This window comes from Carlito syrichta, unplaced genomic scaffold, assembly GCF_000164805.1.
Source record: "Carlito syrichta isolate Samal-C Ts95f unplaced genomic scaffold, Tarsius_syrichta-2.0.1 Scaffold304507, whole genome shotgun sequence".
NCBI lineage: Eukaryota > Metazoa > Chordata > Mammalia > Primates > Tarsiidae > Carlito > Carlito syrichta.
The window spans coordinates 275,070-298,028 of record NW_007248603.1 but is presented as its reverse complement, the minus strand read 5'-3'; the positions used below and the strand labels follow the sequence as shown (position 1 = coordinate 298,028).

Below are 22,959 nucleotides of genomic sequence, written 5' to 3'. Positions count from 1 at the left end.
TTAGATGCATTTTGACCTAAGATATTGTTGACATACAATAAGCCTGTCAGGACATGGTTCTATTTTAAGTCGAGGTGCATCTGTACTTACAAAGCAGTTCATCTGCTGTCTTTATTAGTTTTCCCTCTTCCTAATTTTCTACTTAAATCCCCCCGTTTTTTCAAATTCTTTCTTCCCAATTTTCTGCAAAACAGTTTATTCCGGATCCCCACTTATACCAATAAGAAAGGAATTTTTAAAAAACACATTAAAAAATGACTTCCTGTGACAATTTTTAAAAGAAAAATTCCTATAAAACAGTACCTAGCATTCTGTGTTTTTTTAAAAAAAGAGGTAAATGTTAATCTATTTGTAAATGTTTCATGCCATCTATAAGTTACAAAAATAAAATATTATAATGGAAAATAATAAAATCTCCTACCTTTCAGCACTAAATGCTGACTCTGTGTCAATGTACACAACAGCTCCCTCTAATCCTCCCATGCTGGTGGGTAATGTAGCTAAAACGCTCATCATTATACAAAACTGAGTTTTTCCACAACCTGGTGGACCTGTAATCTAAAAAAGAGGAAGAAGAGGTTATTTGTATACACATTACACGCCAGCCAAAATCCTTTTAAGAGTTTGCCACATAAGCAGTCCAACCTGGCTTCCCAGGAAAAAATTAAACCCTAATGCCCAAAGACATCTATTGTATGTATGTATGATGTAATGAATTAACTTCTCTATGCATAACTAGTTATGTACTATGATTGAGGAATTAAAAAAAATAGTTGCTCAAATCATCCTCTATATTTTGTAGTTCAGATAAGACACTTTGGTTGAGAAAGGCTGGAAGACATTCATTTATATGTTCACAACTTGGAGTTCTATACCTTTTCTTCATTAAGACATTTATAATAGGGACTTGAAAATATTTAAGGGTCCTTAATAAGTGGTTTAGCATTTGTAAAAAATTAGCCTTTCAAAACAATATTGCACTGGTCCCATTAAGGGCCACCTTTGATCTATTTTCTTTTTTGTTTTGTTTTTTGAGACGGGTTATACTTTGACACCTAGGCTGGTATTAAATGATCCTCCCACCTCGATCTCCCCAAGTGCTAGGATTACAGGTGTGAGCCACTGCACTGACTTTGAAATATATTGTTTTTCATTTGTTTGGGGTGCTTCTGTTTTTGTTTTTTGCACTTGGGGTCTCATTCTGTCACCCAGGCTAGAGTGCAGTGGCATGATCACAACAGCCTGAATCTCTTGGGCTCAGGTGATCCTTCTACCTCAGCATCCCACTAAAAGGTGCTCACCACCACATCTGGTCAATTTTTGTTTTTGTTTATGTTTTTGTTTCTGTAGAGATGAGGTTTCACTATGTTGTGAAGGCAGGTCACAAACTCCTAGACTCAAGCAATCTGCCCACCTTGGCCTCTTAAAGTGCTGAGATTACAGGCATGAGTCACTGCACCTGGCCTATAATCTTAAAAATAAAGAATTTAGGGGTGAAGGGTACTAATGTATACAGTTTACTTTAAAATGGTCCAGCAAAATGGAAAAAAAAAGTGTGTGTATGTGTGTTGAAAGAAATAAAGCAAATATAACAAAATTCAACAACCGCTGAATCTAGATGATTCATACTTTGAAATGTAAGTTTTGAAATTTTAGTTGGGAGAAAGCTATTTTGAGATTTCAAAACTTGAAAACAAGAGAGTATAGACAGGAAAAAATAGGAAATTAATCACGTGCATTTCCGAGTCTAACTGGAAGTAGCTAACAAAATTAATTTGAAAAGGTTTCAAAATAATCCCACTAAACATAAGCTATTTGTCACATTAGCACTCAAATTTTAGAATCAAAGCACTACCCCTTTTTTTGTGAAAATAACACTAATGAACTATTTTTTACAGTGGGAGGAAGGAAAAAGAAGAGGGAGCCGGGCTCGGTGGCTCAGCCTGTAATCCCGCGCCTTTGGGAGGCTGAGGTGGGTGGATCGCCTGAGCCCGCAGGTTCGAGACCCGTCTGGGCAGCGAGACCTCATCTCTACAATAAATCAAAAAATCAGCTGGGCGTGGTAGCGCATGCCTGTAATTCCGGCTACTTGAAAGGCTGAGGTGGAAGGATCGCCGGAGCCCAGCAGGTCGAGGTTGCGGTGGCCGGGACCGGCCACTGCACTCCAGTCTGGGCGACAGAGTGAGACTCCAACACAAAAAAAAAAAAAAAAAAAAAAAAAGAAGAAGAGGGGAAGAGAACAGAAAATCTCAGGTAGAGATGAAAAAAAGTCTGAACTGAAACAGACACACTATAGACATTAAAAAAAACTCTCAGATACATTATGAAGTAAGAAGAAATAAGAAGGGATGATCCATGAATCTAAATCATTTAGATCAGTAGTTCCCAAACTTTGAGTTAGCATTAGAATCACCTGGAAAGCTTGCTAACCAGCATTTCTGTTTCAGTAGGTTTAGGATATAGCCTGAGAATGTATACATCTAGTAAGTTCCCAGATGATGTTGATGAGACCACTGTTTTAGAATATGGACTAAAGGTAAACTTCATTTATAAAGGTTCAACCTTAAAAAACAAATGTTCACATATTTAAAACTATGTGTGTGCTGGTTTATGATCTGTAAAATGATGACATGGATGAAAATGTAGGGAACACCCTTTTGGACACTGGAGTAGCCAATGAATTCATAACCAAGTCCCCAGAAGCAAGTGAAACAAAAGCTAAGATAGACAGGTGAGACCTTATCAAACTGAAAAGCTTCTGCACAGAAAATAAACCATCAAGAGAGTAAAGAGGCAATCCATAAAATGGGAAAAAAATATTTGCAAGCAATGCATCTAACAAAGGCCTAACATCCAGAAACTGCAAAAAACTCAAATAAACTGAAAGGAAAAAAGCAAACAACCTCTTTAAAAAGTGGGCAACGAGCCGGGCTCGGTGGCTCAGCCTGTAATCCCGCGCCTTTGGGAGGCTGAGGTGAGTGGATTGCCTGAGCCCGTGGGTTGAGACCCGCTGGGCAACTTGGCGAGACCTCATCTCTACAATAAATCAAAAATTAGCCAGGCGTGGTAGCGCACGCCTGTAGTTCCAGCTACTTGGAAGGTTGAGGCAGAAGGATCGCCGGAGCCCAGCAGGTTGAGGTTGCGGTGGCCGGGAGCGGCCACTGCACTCCAGTCTGGGCAACAGAGTGAGACTCCAACTCAAAAAAAAAAGTGGGCAACGGGCATAAACAGACACTTCTCAAAGGATGACCTACAAACAGCTAACAGACACATTTTAAAAATGTTCAGCCTCACTATTCATCAGAGAAACACAAACTAAACTTACAATGAGATACCACCTGACTCCATTAAGGATGGCTATCATTAACAAGTAAAAAAAGCCGGACTTGGTGCTTTGGGAGGCCGAGGTGAGTGAATTGCCTGAGCCCACGGGTTAGAGACCCGCCTGGGCAACTTGGCAAGACCTCATCTCTACAATAAATCAAAAAAATGAGCCGGGCATGGTAGCACGCGCCTGTAGTTCCAGCTACTTGGAAGGCTGAGGCAGAAGGCTCGCCGGAGCCCAGCAGGTCAAGGCTGTGGTGGCCGGGAGCATGCCACTGCACTCCAGCCTGGGCGACAGAGTGAGACTCCCACTCAAAAAAAAAAAAAAACAAGTAAAATAACAACAGGTGATGGTATGACTGCAGAGAAAAGGGGATGCAGCTATACTGTTGGTGGGAATGTAAACTAGTCCACCTAAACTAGTTCTATGGAAAACAGTGTGATGATTTCTCAAAGAAAGAAACTGCTTTTATACAATCCAGCAATCCCTCTCCTGGGAATATATCCAGAAGAACATAAGTCACTCTAAAAAAGATACCTGCACTATACATATGTTTATGGCAGTACTATTCACAATAGCAAAAAAAAAAAATAGAACCCAGATGGCCATTGAAAGTAGACTTGATAAAGAAAATGTGGTACATACACATGATGGAATATTATGCAGCCATAACGAAGAACAAAATCATGGACTTCACAGCAACTTGGATGCAGTTAGAAAGCATCATACTAAGTGAACTATCACAGAAACAAAGAACTGAATATTGCACATTCTCATTCATAAGCAGGTCCTGAACACTAGTCATATTAGCACAAGAGTGGGATCAGCAGTCGTGGGGTGTGGCTAGGGGAGGGAGAGAGGAAGAAGGGAGGGGGCCATGTGGCAACACAATGGGTACCTGGTCCACTACCAGGGGTAGAGAGAGCCAGCTAGAAGCCCAAACTTCACCTGCATGCAAACTACTTATGTAGCAACCCCTAACTTGTACACTACAACTCTAAAAAATAAATAAAATAAAGAATTAAACATTGCTCCTATCAATAATAGCTTGCCAGATTGTGACTGATAATAAAGAGAGCTCTCCCAACTACTTTGATCACAGACTCCAACAAACCAACAACAACAACAACAAAAATTTAGTATGGCCCTCTAACATATGCATATTTATTATATACATACTATTTTACTAATATGTTCTATAAAGTATAAAACATCCATAAAATAGGAATTAAAATTTATGAATAAAAGATTACAAAAAATAAAAATAGTTTCATATCTTATTTATCACTCATACAAAAAGCATTTTCAGTCCAGGCACGGTGGCTCGTGCCTGTAATCTCAGCATCATGGGAGGCTGAGGCAGGAGGATTGCTTGAGGCCAGGAGACCAATATAGCAAGACCTCCTCTCTACAAAACAAAACAAAAATTAGTCAGGTGTGGTGGCCCACGCCTGTAATGTCAGTTTTGTTTTGTTTTTTTAAAGATTCTTTTTTACTTTCATAAAAGCTTAATTTTTTTTTTTTTTTTAAGTTGGGGTCTTGCTCTGTCGCCCAGGCTAGAGCACAGTGGTACAATCATGGTTCACTGCAGCCTTGAACTCCTGGGCTCAAGTGATCCTCCCACCTCTGCTTCCCAAGCAGTAGAGCAATAATAATGCCCATAATAAAAAAGAATATTGTATTTTTTTAGGCTGGGCGTAGTAGCTCACACCTGTAATCCAAGCACTTAAGGAGGCTGAAGGCCTTGAGCCCAAAGGTTTAAAAGCAGCCTGGGCAACATAGCAGCACCTTGTCCCTAAAAAAATAAAAATAAATTAAATAAAAACATTTTTTAAATGCATTAAAAAGAATATTGCATTTTTTTAAATAATTTAAATATTTTCAAGTGATTAAAATGTCAGGTCCTAAGTTCCACTTACTTTAGTACGTAGTGGCTGCATAGTTGAGAAAAGGATAACTGCAAAGATGCAAGAATTGAAATTAAAGAAACAAGCCAGGCTCGGTGGCTCAGCCTGTAATCCCGCGCCTTGGGAGGCTGAGGTGAGTGAACTGCCTGAGCCCGTGGGTTCAAGACCCACCTGGGCAACTTGATGAGACCTCATCTCTACAATAAATAAAAAAATTAGCCGGGTGTGGTAGCGCACGCCTGTAATTCCAGCTACTCGGAAGGCTGAGGCGGAAGGATCGCCAGAGCCCAGCAGGTCGAGGCTGCAGTGGCCGGGAGCGGCCACTGCACTCCAGTCTGGGTCACAGAGTGAGACTCCAACTCAAAAAAAAAAAAAAAAAAAGAAATTAAAGAAACATATCATTTATTAGACTTAACTAAATCACTATTTTCACTTTTCCAATACATTTCATCAATAAAGGTTTTGTTGAATTTCAGCTAATAAATTTCCTACCATTTTCCCTCATGTCAATCAATTTTTCTTCCAGACTAATCAAAAGATGTTACATTTTAATGTTTTTAACAACTGGTTTAAAAATCCATTGAAACTCTTTTTTACTGGCTTACACTTATATATTTTTACTAAAGTATAACAATCATCCAGAAAAGAACACAAATCATATGTGACCAGCATGATGAATTTCTACCAAGATACTCATGGGCCACCAGATATGCGGCCTGGGTTTTTTTGTTGTTGTTGTTGTTTTTTAGTATTTTTAACTGACAGATAATAATGATATATCTATAATATATAATGTGATGTTTGATATATGCATTCTGTACATTGTGGAAGCTAATTAACAAATTCATTACCTCTCATACTTGTTTGTGATGAGAATATTTTAAATCTACTCTTTTAGCAACAGAAATATACAGCACATTATTTTTAACTGCAGTCACCATGCTGTATAAAAGAACATTAAAATGTATTCCTCCTAACTGAAACTTCGTACCCTTTAACCAACACTCTCCCTTTTCCCTACCTTCCCCTCTTGTATTGACTGAAACTCTTTGGAAGACTTTTTAAGAGTATATAAAACATCATTCCAAGTTTCTTTATAAGAGTACAAAAGGAAAAGTTCTTATAAGACACACATATCTTTGACAAAAAAAAACACATGATAAAGAAACATTTCCAAATGATGATTTTTAAAAAACTTGCTCTGTATTTTTATGTCTGTCTTTCAAAAAGGCAGTTACTATCTCACTCATTGGTAAATATCACCTTTACTTTGAAGGGAAGGATAAGAGTGTTCCTTTGATTGGTTGGTTGGTTGCTTGGTCTCTTAATCTGCACTGTAACATATCACATAGTCACCTGTCATACAAAAAAGCATCAGCAATTTTTACATATCCTGTTTCTTCACTTGACAAAAAGATTTACTCATCTTTTAAGTTCAACAATTCTTTCACAATCTTTGCTGTAAGATAACCAGAGAAACTCTTGTGATTCAAATGATACTCATGTTCACTCCTCATCTCACTACAGGGTACTAGAGAGATTCTGTACTTTAATGATAAGGTTTTTATAAAAATTAACAACACTGACACTATCCTGAATTACTCATGGCACAGCTGACATCAACTTCTGTATTGCTATAGATTGCTTTAGGATGGTGCAACAGAAAAGTTAGAATTTTACAGGGATCATTCACTTACCTAACACCTAAATTCTGCATTTACAAATTTTTAATTATTCTTTTTTTTTGTAAGAGACAAGATCTCACTATTTGTCCAAGCTGGTCTCAAACACGCAGACATTTTTTTTATTTAATTTTTTTTGAGACAAAGTCTTGCTATGCTGCCCAGGCTTATCTTGAACTCCTGGGCTCAAGTGATCCTCCTACCTCAGCCTCTCAGCTGGGATGACAGCCACACGACACTGTGCCCAGCAACAATATTTACTACATATGAGTACTTCATTAGTCAAAGGAGAATCATCACCTCTGACTTGTGTGCATGTGGCTCAGTACTGCTCCCATTATTGGTATTCCAGTCAACATACAGTTTCTTTGCAGGAACCTTTTCGTACCATTTGTTTTGTGAGATTTGGTTTAATTAAATCCATAAATCCACCTAACTAGGTATATGTAGACTTACAATTCATCCCAACATGTTGAAAATTACTATACAAGCAAGAGGCTTCTGTTGACTGTACATATCCTTTCCTCATGGACTGTAACTAATACACGACGGTCTGACACAGACCGAGTGAAGATGTCAGTGTCAGTCCACAGATTATATGTTAATTAAGGTAAATTTCATTGGTTAGATTGAAATACCAACAAAAGTCATAATATCTTCATCCCACAACCTAATGGAGCATTTTACATACCCTGCTTTGGAGAATGCTAGTTTAAACAGCCCCAAACATTTCCATGGACCTATCATTAACAGAGACAAAATGGATCAAATTACTCATTAGATATCAGGGCAAGGGAAACTTCTGACAGTAAAAGTTGAAAGGAGTGTCTTAAAAATAAAGAAATGCTATTCTTCACAGTGCTAACTAATGAAGGAACAGAGAACTGGCCTTTCTATACATACTATCTATATGCCAGGCTTTAGATATGTTCCCAGATTTAATGAGCTTAAATATCACTAAATGCTTTGTGATTTCTCGAAGAAAGGTGAAATAAGCCATCATTTTATTGTATTGTATTGTATTAACTTTTTCCAGTAGACATCTCACTCTGTTGCCCAGGCTAGAGTGCAGTGGCATGATCACAATGATCACATCTCACGGCAGCCTCAACTTCCTGGGCTCAGGTAATCCTTCCACCTCAGCATCCTGAGTAGCTGGGATTACAGGGTACGTGCCACCACATCCAACTAATTTTTTTTTTTTTTTTTTTTAGAGACAAGCCTTTGCTATGTCTCCCAAGCTGGTCTCAAACTCCTGAGCTCAAGCAATCTATCTGCCTCGGCCTCCCAAAGTGCTGGGGTTACCTATTGTGAACCACCACGCTCAGCCTCAAGCCATCATTTTAATTAAAATGATAGATAAGAAAATATTCATGTAAAGTATCAAATACCTTGAAAATGTAACATATTAATTTACTATTTCATCTTTTTTTTTAGGAGAAAAAAACTGTGTTGCCTAGGCTAGTCTCAAACTCCTGGCCTCAAGTGATTCTTCTGCCTTGGCCTCCCTAAGCACTGGGATTACAGGCATGAGCCACTACCCTTAGCCTCTACTATTCCATCTTTTTTTTTTTTTTTAGTTGGAGTCTCACTCTGTCGCCCAGACTGGAGTGCAGTGGCCGCTCCCGGCCACCACAGCCTCACCCTGCTGGGCTCCAGCGATCCTTCCACCTCAGCCTTCCAAGTAGCTGGAACTACAGGCATGCGCTACCACGCCCAGCTAATTTTTTTATATGTTGTAGAGATGAGGTCTCGTCAAGTTACCCAGGTGGGTCACGAATATTCCATCTTTTTTTAAAAATGTAAAAAATATCTAAAAAGTACAGCTGGCATTTTCCCTACTGATTCAAGACAGTCTAGGAGAAGGTAGAATATCATGTGAATAACATTAAGAGATTTCCAGGTTAGATTGTTTGTTTGTTTGATTAGAACTTGGATAACAGTATTTACTTTAAACTATAATAAATTATAATAATTTCTAATTCTCTAGCAATCTTGAATCCTCTTCATAATTTTTTCTCTTCTCTTACAGTCTCAAAAAAACAAACTTATACCATATCCAATGTTATGGGCTGTCTGGAGTTAAATTTCATTATTTTTTCAGGTTTACTTAGTGGGTGAAAACATTTCAACATTAATAATTTTTAGCTTCAGACAGTTTAGCACTAAATTCTAGCACCCAACCCACCAAATTTCAAGTTGTGTTCGGTTCCCAGCTTCAGCCCCAGTGGTGGTTAGAAAGAGAAAACATGTCAAGTCAGAATAGTCTGTTATTTGTTTCTTGGAAACTCAGAGTGAATACAACATTTACACACAGAAAACACCACTAAAATACAATTAACTCCATACAGTTAAGCGGAAGTTTCAACAACGTTGCCCAAGAAATGTAAAAGAACTGAAAGAAAATCAGTAGCAAAGATCACTAAAATATCAGCAAGGAAACATATATTAATAATTAGTTTGAAGAGGAAAGAGAATTATTCTCAAGAAAAGAAAGTCTAATTGTACTAAAGTAAAAATGAAGCCTACTCATTTTAATCTCTAATTCATTTATACAATTGAGAGGAAAGTGAAACTTGGACCTGTTAAGACCTAAAATCTTATCAAGTTAACTCCCCCCACATTCAAGATGAAGGTAACAGGATAGGGTAACCTGCCAAGACAATACTTGGCAAAAGAAAATGTAAGGACTGCCTGTCTCTGATCTGAGATAAGAAAGCCCATGGAAACTGCATTTCATTTTTTAATGACCCCCAGCGTCTAACTACTTGTCTCCATTTGCTCAACAATTATGTAAACCTATGATTAGGACTTCAGACCTAGAGAATTCATTTTAAAAATAACTACTAACTCTGCAAACCGTAAAACAGAAAAAGCAAAGAATCACAGAAATGCCAGGTTGCACTTTGCCTTGTGAAAGAAACCTTGATCTTAAATAACTTCACATCAACATGTGGAAGAGTTTATCTTTTGGATTCCCTCTGATTTCATATTGATAGCTGCTGTTTTGAAAGTAAGTGGGAAGGGAGGGAAGAAAAAGAGAAGGGAACAGAACAGCAAAAAGCAAGAAGACATGGAAATGACAAGCATTCCAGATGTACTGTTAACAAAAATCAAATAGTATCATAGGATATAATTATTCATTTAATAGCGTTTATTGAATACATTCCATATAAAAGACCCTAGGAAATCATTATGGAGAAGAATGTTTATTTCCAAATTAGTGAGTGAAGAATTGGGGACAATGATCCAATCAACTATATCCTAAATTCCTGTATTAGGACCGAGGCCTGGTTATCTTGCCTTTCAAAACACTGGACAGGATAAACAACTTTTGTCAGGAATGCCATTCGAAATCTCCTGTTACTGCCTGTGTGACAGATCTGAACCTGGCTGTAGCCTGAAGGAGACAAGACCCACCTATGCAGAACTGCAGACCCATGACCAAGAAAAATGAATGTTGCTGCTGTTGCTAGCAGTCAAAATCAACTAATAAAGCATTTATGTCTTACACTTCACTGTTTCATTCATTTCTATTACATGCCTTGTGCTTGTAGGCATTTGAGTTTACAACCCCGGCCTTATTACTTCCTGTGATCGTGTAGGCCACAGCTAATTCTGCCAATAAGAAAAAGAACTATAATATTAATTGTTCCAAGGAAAAATTGGGATGCTAAAATAGACTGGTATCCTGCCTCTACCATCTTGGAACAGTAGGGGAGTCACTTCCAAGGCAAAACTGTTCCACTCAAGGAGGGTACCTGGTCTCCCTAAATCAGGGGTAAAGCATAGAAATGACACAGGAAACACGAATAATGTATAAATGTGCTATGTGATTTCTTATTTCTTACAGCAAGGGTCCAGGTATAATCAGCACTTCTTGGTGTTATACAGACATGGCAGTACCTCTCAGTTTGACTCTCCTAAGTACTCATGAACTAAGTTATGCAGATGTTGCATCTCTTTTTGTTGACATGAATTTGGACCAGTTGTCTATTCCTGTACTCTCTAGATCACAGTATGAAAATACCTGTTTTGATAATCTCTTTAAATACAACTTCAATTTTACCTAGTTACAATAGCACCTCTCTTATGCATTCTCAGCACAGAGACATTAACCCCAAGGATGAAACTTCGTTTTGGGAGGAGGAGGAGGAGGAGGATTTAATTCTTTTGTCAAAAGCACAGACATATATATAGCACAAAAACAGACATACAGTATATGTGTGGCATAAAAATTTCACTGGGAAAAGAGATGTGGCTAAGAAAAAAATTGTTAAAAAGGCTCCTAGGGGACAATAATTTTAAAAGAATTGAAAAACATTGATCTACATGATCTCATATGGGAAGGCTACATTATCTCATAAGGGAAAGCTACTGACTAGTTTGATCACCACATAATATAAACTTTTGGTTTAAACTTCAAACGTATCTTTACTACTAATTTTCGTTTGTAACAGATTTAGAGCTATCTGTTCACATATTCCACAGGTGAGGAGTTTGCTGTCCTGGGGAAAGGAGCAAAGTCCTGTAGTTCATGCCTGTGAGCGACTCAGCAGAGCTGATGCCTCATCTCTCCTCTGCTGCTTCTGCTGTTGGCAAGAGTAGCACGTCTCTAGTTTCGCTTTACATCTTGGTATTGCAACCAAATATGTAAATGTACCCAGACTTGGTGACATTCATACAAATCAAAACTGATGACAAATAAATTAGGAAATTTTGAAATTAAAGTCAGCAAAGAGCAACTACAGAAATGACAGGAGAATGTTTCCAGATTGATTCTCACTCCCTCAGTCATCCTCAGACTCAGCCTGAGTTTATTCAACCAGGTATCTTACTCCCAACCCTGATAAAAAATCGACCTGATACAAGGACTCTAGCTCTGACCTTTTAACCAGAAACAGAGATCGTACAATGCAATTAACAAGATAGCATCACAGACACCTGTATTGTATTAGTTCTCTCTTGCTGCAAAAGAAATTACCACAAACTTGGCAGCTTAAGACTACACCCATTTATTATCTTACAGGTCTGTAGTCGGAAGTCCTGACTAGGTACTCTGCTCAGGGTCGTGCAAGACTGAAATCAAGGTGTCAGCTAGGCTGGGTTCTTGACTAAAGGTTGGGGGTAAGTATCAACTTACAAGCTCACTCAAGTGATTGGCAAAATCTATATCTCCACAGCAACAGGTCTGCTCACTGCTCCTGGAGGCTACTCGCGGCCTCTTCAGCTCTAAGCCAGCAATGGCATCTCAAGTCTTTCTCAGGCTTTGAATTTTCCTGCCTTCCCCTTCTTATTAGCCAGAGAAAGCATGCTACTTCTAAGGACTCATGTGATATAGATCTGAATAACCTCCCGATCTTAAAATCAACTTTATAACAATATAACATGCCATAGTCATGGGAGTGATCATCATATACACAGGCTTCAGGGACTGGGATGGAATATCTTTGGGAGGACATTTTTAGAAATCCTGCCTTCTATGACTTCTGTGAGAAAGAGAGGAAATAAAGCTGTTTTTAATTATTATACACATACACACATGCATAAATACATACATAGATATTAGTTACAGCCAGCCTCTAAGATATACTTAATGTTCCTCACCTTTGGTATTCAGATACTTCTGAATTCACCTCCCACACTATATCGGGTTTGTCTATGTGACTAGCGGACACAATAGAAATAATGGTTGTAACTTCCAAGGCTGGGTCATAAAAGATGCTGTCATTTCTATCCTGTACCCTTGGATCATGTACTCTGGGGAAAGTCAACTGTTATGTCATAAAGACACTCAAGCAGTCCTGTGGAGAGGTTCACATGGTAAAGAACTGCCCACAGCCAGGGAACCTTCTCAGCCATGTAAGGAAGCCATCTTGCAAGTGGCTTCCCCAACTCCAGTTGAGTATTCAGATAACTGCAGCACCAGCCAACACTTGATTGTAATCTCCAGGAGAGACCAGAACCAGAAACACTCAGCTAAGAAGCTCCCAAATTCCTAATGCAAAAAAAACTGTGTAACATAAAAATATTTATTGTTTTAGTAACTAAGCTTTGGGATAATTTCTTAAACAATATATAACAGCCGGGCTCAGTGGCTCAGCCTGTAATCCCACGCCTTGGGAGGCAGAGGTGAGTGGATTGCCTGAGCCTGCGGGTTCGAAACCCACCTGGGCAACTTGGTGAGGTCTCATCTCTACAATAAATAAAAAATTAGCTGGGCGTGGTAGCACATGCCTGTAATTCTGGCTACTCGGAAGGCTGAGGCGGAAGGATCACCGGAGCACAGTAGGTGGAGGCTGCGGTGGCCAGGAGCAGTCACTGCACTCCAGTCTGGACGACAGAGTGAGACTCCAACTCAAAAAAAATAAAATAAAATAAATTTTAAAAAATAAAAATAAAAATAAATAAATAAATAAATAAATAAATATATATATATATATATATATATAAAATATATATTATATATATATATATATATATATATAAAACACAAAATATTGGGGACATAAAACTTTTAAAGCATTTAAGAAAAACTCCTAAAATAAAAGAATCACTGATGTTCATTAATAAAAAACCAAATAAGTAGAAAAATCAAATTTCTCAAATGTACTATTCTGATAATTTTTTTTTTTTTTAAGTCTGGGTCTCACTCTGTCACCCAGGCTAGAGTGCAATGGCATGATCATAGCTCATCACAGCCTCAACCTCCTAGGCTCAGGCAATCCTTCTGCCTCTCAAGCAGCTGAGACTACAGGCACAGGCCACCACATTCAGCTAATTTTTTTTATTTTTTGTGAAGACTGGGTCTCACTATGTTGCCCAGTCTGGTCTCCAACTCTTAGACTCAAGCAATCCTTCCTCCTCAGCCTCCCAAAGTGCTGGAATTGCAAGCCTGAGCCACCACTCCTGGCCAATAATTTTTTTTAATGGCATATAAATTAAAATACTCAAAAAATAAATACTATATCCTAGATTAGAAAACCATTAAAGGGCCCTAAAGCTTGGCTTATACCAAGATCAAATGCAGATTGTAGGAGAGGCAGCAGAAGCCAAAGCACTATAGTAAACAAGCACCATATAAGGTTAAAAATAAATAGAAACAAATGCATTCATTCAACTAATATTTGTTAAGTACCTTTCAATGTGTTAAAACTATTTAAATGTAATAAGAAGGAAAAAAATGATCTGTGTCTACTAGGAATTTATTCTCTAATGTGGAAGACATACATTAAATAATCATATAAGGCAGGGTATAGCGACTCGTACCTATAATCTCAGCACTTTGGGAGGCCAAGGCAAGAGGATGGCTTGAGCCCAGGAGTTGGAGACCAGCCTGAGCAACATGGTAAGACTTCGTCTCTGCAAAAAATCAAAAAATTAGCTGGGTATAGTAGTACACACCTGTAGTCCTAGCTACTCAGGAGGCTAAGGCAGAAGGATTGCCTAAGCCCAGAAGGTTGAGGCTGTGGTGAACCATGATCTTGCCACTGCACATCATGCCACTGTACTCCAGCCTGGATGATGAAATGAGACCTACTCAGAACACACACACACACACACACACACACACACACACACACACACAGGCACACACAAACAGTAAAACTGTAATGGTAATGAGCACTGCATAGAACAAGTACAGGTTTCACTACTCCAGGAGTACATGACAATTCTAAATGTATTAATTGTAACATACTAAACAGGCTCAAAATATATACAACAAAAAAATTACAGAACTAAAAGAAAATCTGTCAGCTTCCTAATAAAGTGGACTATTTTAACAACCCTTTCTGAATTAGGTCAGGTTGAGAAAAGAAGTCAGTAAAGACTTGAACAATTCCAAAAACAAGCTTAACATAATGCTCATATACAGGGTACCCAATTACTAGAGAATCATTTTCCTTTTCAAGCACACACAGAACATTTACAAAAGTTAATGACATATTTAACCTTTAAAAAGTCTCAGGGAACTTCAAAGAACCAATATCACGCAAAGTTCTCTGACCAAAATGCAATTAGGCTAACAATCTAATTAAAATAAAAAGATAAATTGTTTAAAGCCAAATAATTTAGGTATTTAAAAATTCCAAATAATTCATGAGTCAAAGAAGCAATCATGGTGGAAGTTTTTGAATACCTTTAAAACAGAATGAGAATGAAAATAATACATAACAAAATACTGTAAAAAAAAAATTTCAGTTTTAAAAGATCAGAGTAAAAAGAAAAAAATAATAATTAAATGCCCAATTTGAGAAGTTAGGAAAAAAGGAATAATCCCACAAAAAATTAGATGGAAGGAGATAAGAAAATAACAGAAATGGAGAAAATAGAAGACAAAAAAAGAATAGAGAGGACCAACAAAGAACAACCAAAACATCGTTCTTAAAAAGACTATAAAAATACTCAAATGCATCATGACTAAGTTGAACTTGTCCCTAAAATACAATAGTAGTTTAACATTAGAAAATCTTAGCCAGAGGTGGTGGCTCACATCTGTAATCCCAAGCACTTTCGGAGGCAAAGGCGAAAGGGTTGCCTGAACTCAAGGGTTCAAGACCAGCCTGGGCAACTTGGTGAGATCGCACCTCTACAATAAATCAAAATATTAGCCGAGTGTGATAGTGCACACTGTAGTTCCAGCTACTTTGAAGGCTGAGGCAGAGGGATCGCCTGAATCCATCAGGTTGAGGCTATGGTTGATCGTGAGCGTGACACTGCACCCCGGCCTGGGTGACAAAGACTCCAACTCAAAAAAAAAAAATCTCTAAATGGGCCAGGCATGGTGGTTCATGCTTGTAATCCCAGCACTTTGGTAAAAGGATAACAACCTATTGAAAATAATTTTTTAAATAAGATAAATAATTTAGTCTGGTGTAGTGGCTCATGCCTGTAGGCCTAGGTACTCAGGTTGAGGCAGGGGGATTTTTTGAGTCCAGAAGTTCAAGGCTGCAGTGAGCTATGATAGCACCACTGCACTACATGCTAGATGAGACAGAGAGACGTGGCATACGTTGTCACATGCTATACCGTAAGATTAATAATGTTACTCACCACATTAGACCAAAGTAGAAAAATAATATGATTATTTCAATCGGTAAAAAAGAAAGCATCTGAGACGGGCTCAGTGGCTCAGCCTGTAATCCCGCGCCTTTGGGAGGCTGAGGTGAGTGGACTGCCTGAGCCCGCGGGTTCGAGACCCGCCTGGGCAACTTGGTGAGACCTCATCTCTACAATAAATCAAAAAATGGTAGCGCGCACCTGTAGTTCCAGCTACTTGGAAGGCTGAGGTGGAAGGATCGCCTGAGCCCAGCAGGTCGAGGCTGTGGTGGCCGGGAGCGGCCACTGCACTCCAGTCTGGGTGACAGAGTGAGACTCCAACTCAAAAAAAAGAAAGCATCTGATAAAACTTAACACCAAATTAATATTTTAACTAATTTAAGGAGGGAAGTACCTTAATTCTGATATTCTGATCAAGGACATCTAGCTAATATGTTTTTTTTTTACAGGTTTTTTATTAAGTTTTTATCTGAAAATAATTTTAAATTTACAGGAAAATGGTACTAATAAGAACAGAACATAGAATATCTGTATATTCTTTTCCTATATCCATCTACTGTTAATATTTTGCCCCATTTTCTTATTATTTTGCTTGCCCTCTCCCAATTCCATATGTGTGTATACATGTATGATACATAAATAGTTTTCTGAACCATTTGAGTAAGTTGCATACATCAAGATCCTTTACTAAATACTTCAAGTGTGTATTTCCTAAGAATAAGGACATTCTCTTCCATAACCACAGTACAGTTAACAACTTCAGTAAATTTAACATTACTAAAATACTTTATCTGCTATCTGTGTCAGTTGGTCTAAATGTTATTCTTAATGATAAAATATGAAGAAGAATATTCCTTTCAAAATCAGGACCATGGTTGCCCACTTTTACTTCTATTCAGATAATATTTAATAGAATACTATTCAGAAAAGTCAATAGATATATTTGTGAATAAGATAGGAAAACTCAATATTACAAACATGTTGGTTTTCCACAAACTGATCTACAGAATCAATGAAGTAGAAAATTTCAATTAAAATCCCAATATATTCTTTTTTCTATGGAACTTGACAAGCTGTTTCTAAAATTCACAAGAAAAGTAGCCTAAATAAACCACAACACTCCTAAAGAAGAATGAGATATCTGCCCTATCAGATAGTCAAACTTATTACATATTGCTATTGTAAATAAGTCAGTATGGTTATTTTAAAATTTTAAAATAAATTAAAGATCCAGGGAAAGATAAACGCCCAATAGAATGCTAGAAATAAGTCTATACAGTAAGTCCCCTACATCCGAACCTTCAAAGTGTGAATTTTCAAAGATAAGAATGTGCTTTCACATATCCAATCACATAAGTTAGTTCATAGTGTCTGGCATACATTGTCACATGCTGTACTGTAAGATTAAAAATGTTTTATTTTTTGCTTGTTTTGTATGTATTATTTGTATAACAAGTATTATGAACTTATTACAGAACAGTACTACATAGCCAATTGTGTTAGTTGGGTACCTAGGCTAACTTTGTTGGACTTATAAACAAATTGAACTTATGAACAAATTGAACTTATGAGCGTGCTCTCAGAACAGAACTAGTTTGTGTACAAGACACTTACTGTACTTGTATAGAAACTTGATATATGAAAGAGATGCCATTACAAATCACTAGAGAATAAGGAGAGAGACTGTTCAAAATATAGTGCTGGGTCAAATGATGAGGGGAAAAAAATGAAACTCAACCCTTACCTCACCTCAAATACAAAAATGAATTATAGATGGATTAAGACTAAAATGTTTAAAGTAAAACATCAAATGTTTTGGAAGAAAAAAAACAAATCTCTTTATGGCCTTGAAGAAAGGAAGAACTTCTCAAGAAGGACACCAAAAATATTAACCATGAAGAGAAGACTGATTCATTCAACTACGTTAAAAATAATAGTATCTGGTCAATCAAAAAAATCAGGGAAAGTGGAAAGATAAGCAAAATATATTTGCAACCCACATAAACAGTAAAAAAAGAATAGCATCCATAATATATAAATAACCAGAGGTTGCTGATCCCCAGGCCACAGACCGGTTCCAGTATGTGGCCTGTTGGGAATGAGCTACACAGCAGGAGATGAGTGACAGGCGAGCGAGCAAAGCTTCATCTGTATTTACAGCCACTCCCCATTGCTCGCATTACCACCTGAGCTCCATCTCCTGTCAGATCAGCAGTGGTGTTACATTCTCACTGGAGCACACCCTATTATGAACTGCACATGCGAGGTCACGTGCACCTTATGAGAATCTAATGTCTGATGATCTGAGGTGGAGCTGAGGCGGTGATGCTAGCACTGGGAGCAGCTCCAAATACAGATTAACTTTAGCAGTGAGGTTAGACTGAGGAGACCATAATAAATTAATTGTTTGCAGACTCATATCAAAACCCTATCATTGAGTGGCAAGTGAGTTGACGTACTTCAATTGTACAGCTGCATCATGGTGGCAGGCTTTAAGTCAGAATCCAGTACTTATTTTAGTCCATGCATGGCCTGTCTATTTTTTTATTTACGACTTCCATCCATGCCTCTTTTTTTAAATGGTGAGTTGTATAAATATTTCATTATATATTACAATGCAATATAAGAGAAATAAAGAACACAATAAATGTTTTGTGCTTGAATCATCCTAAAGCCATCCCCTTCCCCACCCTGGAAAAATTGTCTTCCACAAAAAAAAAAGAAAAAAAAAAAAATATATATATATATATAAAAATAACCCTCACAAATCAACAGAAAAGATACATTAAAAATGAACAAATAAGCCGGGCTCGGTGGCTCAGCCTGTAATCCCGCGCCTTTTGGAGGCTGAGGTGAGTGGACTGCCTGAGCCCGCGGGTTCGAGACCCACCTGGGCAGGCAAGACCTCATCTCTACAATAAATCAAAAAATCAGCCGGGCGTGGTAGCGCATGCCTATAATTCTGGCTACTTGAAAGGCTGAGGCGGAAGGATCGCCAGAGCCCAGCAGGTCGAGGCTGTGGTGGCTGGGAGTGGCCACTGCACTCCAGTCTGGGCGACAGAGTGAGACTCCAACTCAAAAAAAAAAAAAAAAGAACAAATATTAACAAGCATTGCACAAAAAAATAAAAATAACAAAAATAAATTTTTTTATTAAACATTTTTTATTATAAAATTGTGGGGTTCAGATAAGGGTTAGGTATACAAATGAGCATCATTCAGGTACCCTTGTTAATAAGGGGTGTCTCCCCATCCCCAGACAGATATTTACTACTGTTAGTCCCACCTCCCTTGTTAGTCTATAACATTGAATGATCCCCATAGTTTCCCACCACTGTCAGTCCTTTTTTTTTTTAAGTATTATGGTAGATGTTCAAGGCCCACTATATGAGTGAGAACATGTAATACTCAAATCTTTGTTTCTGTGAGAGATCACTCAGTATTACAGACTCTAGCTCCATCCAGGTTGCTGCGAAATTCATGATTTTGTTCTTTTTTATGGCTGTGTAGTATTCCATCATGAATATGTACCACATTTTTGGGGGGGTTTTTTTGTTTTTTTTTTTTGAGTTGGAGTCTCACTCTGTCGCCCAGACTGGAGGGCAGTGGCCGCTCCCGGCCACCGCAGCCTCGACCCGCTGGGCTCTGGCGATCCTTCCGCCTCAGCCTTCTGAGTAGCCGGAATTACAGGCATGCGCTACCACGCCCGGCTGACTTTTTTGATTTATTGTAGAGATGAGGTCCCGCTGCCCAGGCGGGTCTCGAACCCGTGGGCTCAGGCAATCCACTCACCTCAGCCTCCCAAAGGCGCAGGATTACAGGCTGAGCCACCTAGCCTGGCTTGTACCACATTTTTTTAATCTAGTCCTCTTTTGATGGACAGCATGGTTGGTTCCAGGTTCTTGCTATTGTGAACAATGATGCGATAAACATTCGTGTGCAGATAATCTTTTTGATAGAGTGATTTGAGTTCTTCGGGGTATATTCCCAGTAGAGGGATTGCAGGGTCACATGGGAAGTCGATATTTAGAGCTTTTAGGAATCACCACACTGCTTTCCACAGAGGTTGCACTAGTTTGCAACCCACCAACAGTGTAGGAGTGTTCCCTTTTCTCCATACCCTCTCTAGCAACTGTTATTTTGTTGAGTTATTGATAATGGTCGTTCTGACTGGAGTTAGGTGGTATCTCAGTGTGGTTTTGATTTGCATCTCCTTGATGATTAGTGAGTCTGAACATTTCTTCATGTGTCTGTTGGCTGCTCGGATATCTTCCTTTGAGAAGTGTCTGTTCATATCTTTTGCCCACTTTATAATGGGGTTGTTTGTTTTTTTCCTCTCAGTGCGTTTGAGTTCCTTGTAGATCCAAGATGTTAAGCCTTTGTCGGACCTGGAGTTGGCAAATACTTTTTCCCAGTCTGTGGACTGTCTCCCTGCTCTCTTGATGGTTTCTATGGCTTTGCAGAAGCTTGTCAGTTTAATGAAGTCCCACTTGTCTATCTTATCTCTTATGGCCTGTGGGTTTCGGGTTTTGTTCAGGAATTGGATGCCAGTCCCAATTTCCATAGGGGTATGTCCTGCATTTTCTAAGGTTCTTATGATTTGAGGTTTTACATTTAGGTCTTTGATCCATTTAGAGTTAATTTTTGTGTATGGGAACAGATAGGGGTCTTGTTTGAGTCTTCTGCATGTGGTCAGCCAGTTTTCCCAGCACCATTAACTGAATAGGTTCTCCTCTCCCCAGTGGTAGGTGGTGGAGGCTTTGTCGAAGATGAGTTAGTTGAGAAATTGAGGTTTAGCTTCTGGAATCTCAATTCTATTCCATTGGTCTATATGCCTGTTCCTATACCAATACCAAGCTGTTTTGATGATTGTAGCTTTATAGTAAAGTTTCAAGTCTGGTAATGTGATACCACATGCTTTGGTTTTTTTTGCTGAGGATTGTTCTGGCTATTCTTGTTCGTTTGTGTTTCCATATGAATTCCTGTGTTGTTTTTTCTAGGTCTGAGAAGAATGTTGCTGGTAATTTGATGGGTATTGCATTAAATATGTAGATTGCCTTAGATAGGATAGACATCTTCACAATGTTGATTCTTCCAATCCATGAGCATGGGATAGTTTTCCACTTGTTTGTGTCATCTTTGATTTCTTTGAGCAGCGTTTTGTAGTTTTCATTGTAAAGGTCTTTCCCATCTCTGGTTAGGAACATGACATAGTGTTACATTTTTTGTGGCTATTGTGAATGGAATTGTGCTTTTTATTTGGGTTTCTGTTTGTTTATTATTGGTGTAAAGAAATGCGATTGTCTTGTGTACATTTATTTTATATCCTGAGACTTTGTCAAAGTCCTTTGTAGTGTAAGGAGGTTTTTGACAGATTCTCTTGAGTTTTCAATGTACACGATCATATCATCTGCAAAGAGAGATAACTTGACTTCCTCTTTTCCTATTTGGATACCCCTGATTGCCTTCTCTTCTCTGATTGCTCTAGTCAGGACTTCCAATACTATATTGAACAGGGGTGAGAGTGGGCATCCTTGTCTTGTTCCAGTTTTCAGGGGAAATGGTTCCAATTTTTGTCCGTTTAGGAGTATGCTGGTTGTGGGTTTCTCGTAGATGGCTTTTACTATTTTGAGGTATGTTCTCCATATGCCTAGATGTTCGAGGGTTTTTATCAAGAAGGGGTGCTGGATTTTATCAAAAGCTTTTTCTGCATCTAATGATATAATCATGTGGCTCTTGTTTTGACATCTGTTAATGTATTTAATTACATTTATGGTTTTACGAATGTTGAACCAGTCTTGCATCCCAGGTATGAAGTCTACTTGTTCATGATGGATGATTTTTGAGATGTGTTGTTGAATCCAGTTTGCTAGAATCTTATTGAGAATTTTAGCAACTATGTTCATCAAAGATATTGGTGTGTAGTTCTCTTTCTTTGTTGGGTCTTTACCTGGCTTGGGTATCAATGTGATGTTAGCTTCTTAAAATGATTTGGGGAGAGTTCTAATCTTTTTCAATTGCCTGGAATACCTTCAGTAGGATTGGTATCAGCTCCTCCTTAAATGTCTTGTAGAATTCTGCTGGAAAGCCATCTGGACCAGGGCTTTTTTTGGTAGGTAGTTCTCTTATTATGTAGTCAATTTCCTTGACTGTTATAGGTCTATTTAGGGTCTCAATTTCTTCTTGTTTCAACGTACGCAGGTTGTGTGATATCAGAAAGTCTTCCATTTCCTTAAGGTTTTCAATTTGTTTCCATACAAGTGTACGTAGTAGTCTCTAATAATCTTTTGTATTTCTTCAGGATCAGATGTGACTTCATCTTTTGTGTTTATTTGGGCTTTTTCTCTCTTTTTCTTGGTCAGTCTAGCTAGGGGACCATTGATCTTGTTTATCCTTTCGAAGAACCAGCTTTTTGTTTCATTGATTTTTTTGTATTATTTTTTTTGTCTTCTATGTCCTGGATTTGGGCTTTTATTTTGGTGATCTGGATTCTTCTGCTGAAATTAGGGTTTTTGTGGTCTTGCTTTTCCAGCTTCCTTAGGTGGCTTTTTAGGCTGTTAATTTGTGATCCCTCCATTTTCTTCATGTGCATTTGTAGGGATATAAATTCCCCTCTTACTACAGCTTTCATGGCATCCCAGAGATTTTGGTAAGATGTTTCTTCATTTTCACTTGTTTCCAGGTACCTTTTAATCTCTGTTTTGATTTCATCATTGACCCAGGAGTTGTTTAGCATCATGCTGTTTAGTGTCCATGTCTTTGTGGGTTTTAGGGAAACCTTATTGGTGTTGTTTATTTTTATTCCACAGTGGTCTGAGAAGGTACATGGTAAAATTTCAGTTCTTTTAAATTTGCTTATACTTGATTTATGGCCAAGTATGTGGTCAATCTTAGAGTATGTCCCATGCGGTGATGAGTAGAATGTATATTCTGTGGTCTTTGGATGGAGTGTTCTGTAGGTATCAATTAAGTCCATTTGGTCAAGA

The 22,959-nt window shown here is 38.2% G+C and overlaps 1 protein-coding gene across 1 annotated transcript in view; it reads right to left on the bottom strand.

The window, feature by feature from the left end:
* Window positions 1-421: 421 nt before the first annotated feature.
* Window positions 422-22,959, bottom strand: part of RAD51B (RAD51 paralog B) — a gene marked incomplete at its 3' end in the record, with an annotated part of 42,392 nt that continues 19,854 nt past the window's right edge. Inside the window, exon 5 of the mRNA XM_008060069.1 lies at window positions 422-558. Within this exon, the coding sequence (XP_008058260.1) occupies window positions 422-558 (137 nt within the window). The remainder of the gene's footprint in view (window positions 559-22,959) is intronic.